The sequence below is a fragment of the Bactrocera neohumeralis genome, chromosome 2, assembly GCF_024586455.1.
Source record: "Bactrocera neohumeralis isolate Rockhampton chromosome 2, APGP_CSIRO_Bneo_wtdbg2-racon-allhic-juicebox.fasta_v2, whole genome shotgun sequence".
NCBI lineage: Eukaryota > Metazoa > Arthropoda > Insecta > Diptera > Tephritidae > Bactrocera > Bactrocera neohumeralis.
This window is the reverse complement of record NC_065919.1, coordinates 26132073-26141232: the sequence shown is the minus strand read 5'-3', so window position 1 is coordinate 26141232 and position 9160 is coordinate 26132073. Positions and strand designations below refer to the sequence as shown.

Here is a 9160-nt window from a genome sequence, read left to right as displayed (position 1 = left end):
TCAAAACAATTACCGTTTATACCAATTTTAAAACTAATTGAAGACGGTCTTGCTTCACCCATTTTCCATGAGGAATCGTAAAGCGTTGGAGAGGCAGCGAAGCTTACTCAAAGTGATTCAAGTAGTTTATTATTAGACCAACGAATAGTGAAGAAGTGCAACGGAGGAGAGTTATTTAAACAGCCGTTTCTACATTAACGCATTTGACCTGGATTTCATTCCATCAAGCGCTGTTATTGTAAGGATCTAACCTAACTTTCGGTTGGTAAGTAAAAAACAAGAATGAATGAGATGATGTTAATGTTAATAATCTCACATTTCATAGATCACAGTTATATAAATGACTTTATTAATGAATAGTTCTCTATATTTATGCCCCAATTGTATTATGTAATTTCCCGACAACAAGTGAACATATAAATTACTACTGTGCTACGAGAAGACAATTCTCCTGTCTTTAAAAATGAATTATTAAAATAAAATTAAAAAATAAAAATACAAAATATTACTTAACCTCAAATTGAAAAAAAACTAGTACCGCAAATTTCGTAAAGAATTTTATCTCTCCGGATAAATCAAAATATCTAAATTATGATTAATTAAATGACGTAAAGTAACAAGTAATAAGCGCAAATGTTTCCAATATAAATATGCGTTGTAATTTAAAGCAAATTTCCAAAAATTCACCAGGGTTGCATTTGAGCATATTTAAGTTTTGAAAAAGGACCTGTTGCTGTTAAATATTGTAAAACAATGTGCGCAATAGTCTTCGCATAATATATATACGCATCTTGATATATCCTAACTACTTTCAAACGAATAACCGGGTAAGTTCACAAACTATGCTTGTTCGGACAACAATCCTATCCAGACTTTATCCATGTGAGTGGAAAGTCTATATCGTCACCTAAAATGCAAAATAACGTAACATCACTTTTCATAAGTTGACAGGCGAAGGAAAAATGATTTAATAGAAACCACTCATATTGAAACAAAATTTGAGTTTTGGTTATAAAATGGTTATATATTGGTTATAACTGGCCGCGGAAGCTGAAAATTTAATGCTACTTATATGTAATATGGTGTTGTGAACCGTAAGTAATAAAAAACTCCATTTCGACTTTTTTGAAAATACTTTCTTTTGCATTTCAGGTGGCAATATGTGCATACGTATACGTATATACTTGAATCTTCGTATATATGGATATCTGTATAACCGTACAAACGAATATTAATCGGTTATTCACGCTATCCGGTTGTTATTCATTTGAACTTCATTCCAAACAACACCTAATTTCCTTTTTACACGATAGATTGGTACCAGAAAAACTCGTGTAAAAAGAATATTGATCATTCCCCTAAAATGTGCTCTGACCAGTAAACTTGGTTGTATTCACAAAATGGAAATTTAAGTCCAATAAATTTCGAATCGTGGAATCGTAAATGGAATAAAATCAAGTAAAAAATTAAAAAAATGTTTTATTTTTAAACCGTGTAGAAGAAGAATTAGGTGCATACTCATGCGGATAACCACGCTATCTGCATTTTATCCAGGTTAGTGTATAGTATAATAGTTCGTATATGGAAATTCGCGGCACAATCGAATATTAACAGGATATTCAAGCTTACCGGATGTTATCAGTCTATATACGTTTGGCTCCAGCTAAACTAATATTTGACTAACTTCAATAAAAATAATAACTAATAATGACATATTGCACCAATATCCCAAAATTAGAATTCGAAAAAAGGAAGTGATATAAAATATTAGAAAAATGGTGCATTTCAGAAAAAAATCAATTTTAAACTATTTTAGATGTAACAAATAATAGTGTCAAATAGCGGAAAGAGTGGAAAAATCAACATTAAATTATGTTTTACGTATTACCAAATACAAACTTAAAAACCAAACCCGCTTTCAAAAAATTTTTGGCATATAATACCATTAATTTGCGGCCGTTCTCACGACAGTCGGGTCTCCGTAACCGGAACGGACCCGACCAAGCACTGTCAACTAGGTAGAATTCTTCAAAATTATGTCAGAAATGTTTTCTGCCCCTACAACAACGACAACATTAATTTGCGTTTGAAAGATTAACTTTCATCTCTTTTTTAGCAGCAATTGAATTTTTTTTTTATAAATATTAATTTACGTTTCACAATCCATGCGAAACTCTCAGCAAGAATGAATGAATTGCTGAAAAGGTTTCTTACAGCTTCGTTTAAGTTATAGTTGTACGCTTAGAATCACCAAATCAAGTGCACTGCCGCCCAAGTTCGTGCGCTCTTGTTTATTGCAATACTTTTTTAACAGTCTGCCCTTTCAGAGCGGATATTCATTTACTCTTATTGACTTTTTATTAAAAAAAAAAAACAAAAAAAGCAAATTCGTAAGCACCATTTTTGTATTAAAATCGTTTGCCCGCTGCCTGTAAAACCGAAGTGTTGTGCCCCAGTCTGGCATAAAGCACACTTTGAAGAGAGAGAGGGCGAAAGCTCGAATCGCCGCTCCTAACGAAGTGTGGCTTAAATTATTCGTGCGTTGGTTGGATTCGCACGCATTTAACGGGAAATTAACTGCATTTGTTTTACCTTCGCGCTACTTCACCTATTTCTACACTAGTATGTTCTTTTTATTTACGTATATTTATTATATTCCATTTAATTTTATTTCAGCTTTGACTGCTTTGTTAAAAATTCAATTATTCAATTCGTAAATTTTCGTTCGTTTTAGGTTTGTTTACGTTGCTAACTTGTATGTTGTAAATTAATTAAATGCCATCATTATTTGTTGTTGTTACTGTATTTGTTTATTCATTTGCATTTGCATTCGTTCGAAACAACTGTACCACGAGTGTAATAATATTTAAATTTAAATTAAATTTTCTTTATTTTAATATTGTAACTGCTATTTGCTGTTTATAAATTGTCATTTTTAATACATTGCAATTGTTGTTGTAATTAAAGAACTATTCATTTTTCATTTCCTGAACGTGAATTGTTTGCGGTTGCACTTAACCTAAAATTCATGTTTTTCGCATTAATTTTACGCTCTTTTTTGTTTTAAGTTTGTTTCGGTTTTAATGTTGCATAAATACTAGTATTATATAATAATTATGTATTCAATTAATGTTGCTGCATTAAATGTTTATTTACTTTTCCGCTAGTATTTTTAATTATTATTTTTTTTAATTACCATATTTAATTGTTAAATATTATTTAACTAAATTGCATAATTCCTTCCCTACATTTTATTTACCGTTACTGCTCATTATTATTATTATTATTTAGTATTACAAGTTTTGTTGCATTTTGCAGTACATTTACTTTTTCTATAATTATATTACATTACATGGTTACTATATACAAATGTATGTATATCTGTGTGTATATATGTATGTATTTATTATTATTATTACAATTTGTTTAAACTGTTTACGCATACATTTGTCATTAAATAACTTTTTACCGTTGCATTGCCTGTGTTGCGCTTAACTCATTTTTTAATTTTAACATTTTTTATTTTGTTTTTATCATTTAATATACAATAAATGTTTTAGCTTCCCCTTGCATACATTTTTCCATGCTAAAATTGTTTTCCTTTATTTCGGTTTTTAAATCTAAAATTACTTATATATATACATAACGTTATGCCTTTGCGCATGTGCATAAAATCTGTCGTCGCTTAACAATTTCAAAAAAAAAAACAGCAAAAAATAAAAAATTATTGCAAAAAAGTATGCCTTACTTATTTGTTTTAAATTTTTTTATCAGCAATTCAGCGCAAAAGCTTCGTTTTCAATGCGTTCGTTGCAGTTGCTGAAATTGTTTTTCCCAAAAAAATGGTTTGTTTTACCCTCAGACTTATTTAACAACAAAATTTCACTAATTTTAATAATTTCTTTTATAAAAATGTTAAATTTAAAGTAAATCAGCATTGTAATTTAAATTTCGTTTTATTAAATATTTCTTTAATTGGTCACAAATTAAAATGTGGCAAATGTTGTTACACTATGCAACAAAATATTAAAAAAAATAAACAAATTTAGTATATTAATAATTAAGTTTTATTATAGAGTTTAACAAATAATTTTAAATAAAAATTTTAAACTGTGCAAAGCAAACTGTGTGAAAAAACATTTCATATCAACAAATATAAAACCAGCAGAAAAAATAAACAAAGTGTTCAAAAAATATAATACAATTTAAGCATGACAAATTATTTTTTAAGTGAACTTAGTAAAAGTAATTCTTAAAACCGCCACGCGGTGAGAAATAAAAATAAAACTAAAAAATGAGAACTAAAAAAAATATTATGATAAAAAAAGTTATTAATTAAAAAAAAATTTGTAATAATTAAAATTAAAAAAAAAATTATTATAATTAATTTAGAAAAAATAAATAAAATTATTACATTCAAAAAATAATTAAAATAAAACTAAAAAAAATTACATTAATAAAGTTTAATTTAATTTATAAAAAACTTAAAAAATAACAATTTTTGTCAAAATCTTATGTTAATGAAAAAACATCGTTCAGTTACCTTACCATGCACGAAGTGGTTGGCGCGTGTTGTTGTTGTAATTTTCATATTCCAAACGTTAAATTGGAAATTAAAAACTTTTTCTTCACATACACAGACTAAAGAAAAAACTTACACTTTCAAAGCTTTTTCTTATGCAGAAAACTTAAGCGAGCTATAGCGCATAGTAAGTTATCAAATGAACAACGGTTGATATTAGAAAAATAAAATACAATTTCAAAAAATATAATACAAAAAATTAAAATATTAATTAAAACTATTTTTCAACAAAAAAAGTAATAAACAAATTATTGCAAATATTTCAATAGAAGTTTAGTTTCAAATTTGAAATTTTATAAATTTAAAGCAAAATATGAAAATATTTTATGTCTTCTCTTCTCTTCTTTATTGGCATAGACATCGCTTACGCAGTGAGAAAAGTTCTCAAAGCGCCATACACTTGGTACTGGTCAGAAACGATTCTTTTACATATGGTTTAAGCGGCACACGACTTCCGGTCTTAAACCAAGTATCCTCTGGGTGACCGAAGAACATCCGTTTGAAGGCGAACCATCCCTCCACAGGGTTGTAAGCTGGGTTTAGGAACTGCCAAACTGTGTGAAAAGACCCTAATGAAAAGGAAACTTATTGTACGTCAGTGAGTTCAAAAGACAACTAATATACGAGTTGTGTACACAAATAACGGGATTGTCCAACAGCATGTATTCAACATAGTACAAAAATGTTCCAAGTATTTTAAATTTTAAAATTCCCGCTATTTTTTGAACACACCTCATACACAGTACGTCTTAAAAGTCGTTGATGTGGCGTTGCATTCTGTCAAAACTGTCTGTCTTTGGAGCTTCGAAAATACAGCTGTGGTCGAAACCTGTTCTAAAACAAGAGGTTTTGTCAGATGTTAAAAAATGTTATTAGATGTCAGTCGGATGTTGTAATCGAACCCAGTTTTTTAGGAGAGTTAGGGCGTTCCTCTAAACACTACACTCCTCATGCTTTTCAAATATTTCATATTTTGCAATTGAATTTTAAAAGTTCAGGCAACACATTTTGAAAAAAAAGAATAACAAGTAGCTTGAATACACTCAGTCAAGTATCCAAAAATTATTAAAAAAATATGTTAAATTAACGAGTAAGTTTACGTTTAAATAACTGTACAAATTGTAGGTTATTTTTCACTTGGGACAAAAAATTTTACTTAATTGAAATAAGCAGCGTGGTACCTGTAGTAAATTTATAACTTAACAGTAAAATTAATAGCGATCAACGAGAACGAAATTTATGATACAATTAAACCATTTTTTATCTTATGTAAATTACAAAATAAATATATAAATTAACATTAGTTGCTATTGATTTGCCAATTGCTGCCAACAGACGACCGATTATGTAGGGGCTGCAAGTGTCATGTGCTCAGAACAAGTTCATAAATATTCAAACAAAAAAATAACGAAAAATTATGCAACACTTTCAACTTAACTAACATTGGTTGTTGTGGGCGTGGCTACAGATAACGCTGCTGCGGCGCCTGCGTCCGCTTTGCACTTGGTGCCGCTGCTGTTGCCGCCAGTGACGCCGCTATTGATGTTCACATTGCTGCTGCTGTTGCTACTATCCATGGACCAGTCCCAATCCTTGCCTTTCGGTCGAAATTTCGACGACTTATGATGATGGTGGTGCTGCGAAAGATTTTGCATTGTCGCCGTCGTCGCCGATGTAGTCGATGACAGATTGTTGTTGCTGTTGTGATTATGATTGAGTGTTTCGGCGGATTTAGTATTCACCTCGGAAGAATTCTGTTGCTGTTGTTGTTGCTGACGCTTTGGCGATTTTTCAGGACTCGTTTGATGGGATTTCTTCGTCTCGCCGCCATTCGTTTTAGCAAATGATGTGGGACCATTTTTCATTACGCCAGCCATTCCTTTGCCAACCGCATCGTTTGCTGTACAACCCTCAATCAGAGTGTTGTTGCTGGCATCATTACTGTTATTATTCGCATATGGCATCAACAGATCATCACAATCGTATTCCCAATTGCGTTCGCAGAATTTCTTCTTATAATGCTTCTCCGATGACGACTTCGATTTGCGTTGATATTTTAAGGGTATCTTGAGTGTATTATTGCCATAGGGATCAGCGGCGCTGGCCGGTGGTGTTGGTGTCGGTGTCGGTGTGACACTATGCGCTGCCGCCATAGCTGCGGCCAAGGGAGGCGTCGGCACGGCCGCATTCGGACTGGGTGTGCGCGGCAAGCCGATATCAGAGAGTGGCGGACTATCAATGGCGCTCGCGTCAACCGGTGATGCCGAGTTCGCCTTCAGCAGCGTTATCGGCGGCATAGAAGCGACATCGGAATGCGTTGATTTCATGCTGCTATCGCTGAGGTGATCTGATGATGAAGCGTGACTGCTAGCGGTGCCGCCACCGCCATTGCCATGCGCATGCAACAACAACGAATGATGATGATGATGATGGTGTAGGTGTCCATGCATGTAGCTATTGACACCGCTGCCGCCGGAGCTGGCACTAGCGCCACTCACACTACAACCGCTGGAACTGCTGGTGCTACCAGCGCTGCTGCCGCCGCTACTCATGGGCATGTCCAGTTGCGAGGATGTCGACGAGGTGGAGAGAAATGTGCGCGCCGTATCTGAATTGCTGCTGCTGCTGTGGGTAATACCCGAATCGGGCGAGGTGTTGCAGCTGATCGACGACGGCACTATGTCCGTGTCAATAGAGCGACGCGTCTTATCCAATTCGGTGGAGGCGAAGGCGACTAGGCGATCGAAGCCGGAGCTGACCCGATGTTGCCAGTGTGTTTCATCGTCGGCGATGACATCATCTATGTGGAAAATAAGGAAAAATGTATCAGAATTTTTTCGAAACTTTCATACTTATAAACTAAACGGTTAGATTTTGAACTGTAATTGGGTGAGTGTGGTGTTGTGATGTTTCAGTGTGTGTGTTTAGCATGGAATGTGTTTAAATTATGCTCATAAGTAGTTAACAAGTTAAGGGAGTTTTAGTCAGTAAGCGTAAGCAAACCTAACCTATAAATGTTAAAATAAACGGTTTATTTATCAATTAATATTTGTTGCTATAGTTATTTAACAATATTAGAAATGTAAGTTACGTTAGCTTTAATGCCGTTTCCGACACTTAAAAACAGTTTGTAATTTTTTAAAAGAGATCAACGAAAAACGTTAATTTCGATTAAAACGAAGCTAGAATAATCTTCATAAATATAAAAATTTCCAAAAAAGAGTATACATATGTATATGTTGTAATCACTTTGGACAATAATCCGTTTCAAATTTCGTCACGCTATATTGTCAAATACAAAAAGTGTTTCAATAGGGTCTGGATTTTAGCCGACCAGTCTAGTGGTCTGATCTGAACATTTTCTTCGATTATTGTACCACTACCTTGGAATAATTCATGCCAAATTACGTGAAGATATCTTCTCAAAGAAATGGTCCCGTACAAGACCTTGGTTTTGATTGATCAGTTTGTATAGTTACACCCTCTTCCGTGTATAAAAACCGTATGTATGGGGTTTCAAAACATTCATAATTTGTTTAATTAAGTCTTTAAGCTTTTTCTAGCATTTGTGTAATTTTTCTAGAGTATACATGTGCTACACTTTTTGGATACGAATATTAGTAATGACTTAGTATTATGTACAATAAATGCTTGACTTTAGATAAACGACTTGTTAATTAACTAAAAAACTAAAAATCACAACAACAATAACACAAACAAAAAGCTAAAGCAATCAATAACTATTTCGCAGACACTTACCAATTGTTACATAATTTTTATATTCAAATTTGGTTTTATATATCTCGCATATATACATAAGTATATACATATATGCATGTACGTATATATGTGAATCACAATGGGGTGTGGAAAATATTTGTAAGCCCCTTTCGTCAGCTAAATTTTGAGCTTTTTATAGCCATAGCTACTGTATGGAGCAGAAATGGTATGGGAGGAATTGTTGGAAACTGGAATGTAATGTGTAGGAAAATATAAATGAGGAAATCAAATACACAGCTAATACAAAGTGCAAAAGAAGTTATTCAATATAGCAGGCAAGCAGGCATGAGCGGTTAAGTCTTAAGAAAATAATGTGAGTGCAAAAATAGCGAGAAGGCAGTGTGCGCTTATGGAATTGGAAAATTAAAGAGATGGAGCGGTAATTTAAAGAAATATTATTTTAATTTTTAAAATTTTAAGGTCTAATCTTGCACGTGGTTGATAGAGGCTCTCAGATATTTCTGATATTTTCATATTTTTTGTGTTTTTTAAACAATTCAATTTTTTACAATGAGTTTTTGAAAATTTTATAAATTTTATATGAACCAAATAAAAAAAAATAAAATAATAAAAAAAAAAAAAATAATAATAAAAAATAATAAAAAAAATAAATAAAAACGAATAAAAATAAATAACAAACAAATAAATAAAAAAAAATATCAAAAATTAAAAGTATAAAAAATAAGAAGAAAAAACATAAATAAAATCTTATAAAATCAAAAATATACAAAAAAATTTATGCATTTTGTAGTTTAAACATTACTTAATTCACGGTCTAACAATATTCGTGAAAAAAAA

The 9160-nt window shown here is 32.0% G+C and overlaps 1 protein-coding gene across 5 annotated transcripts in view; it reads right to left on the bottom strand.

The window, feature by feature from the left end:
• Positions 1 to 2363: 2363 nt before the first annotated feature.
• The window catches only part of LOC126751108 (histone-lysine N-methyltransferase, H3 lysine-79 specific), a 130159-nt gene continuing 123362 nt past the window's right edge, over positions 2364 to 9160 (bottom strand). For all 5 annotated transcript variants that reach the window (XM_050461074.1, XM_050461071.1, XM_050461072.1 and 2 more), the window contains one exon: positions 2364 to 7382. In XM_050461074.1, the coding sequence (XP_050317031.1) occupies positions 6016 to 7382 (1367 nt within the window). In that variant the 3' untranslated portion in view covers positions 2364 to 6015. The remainder of the gene's footprint in view (positions 7383 to 9160) is intronic.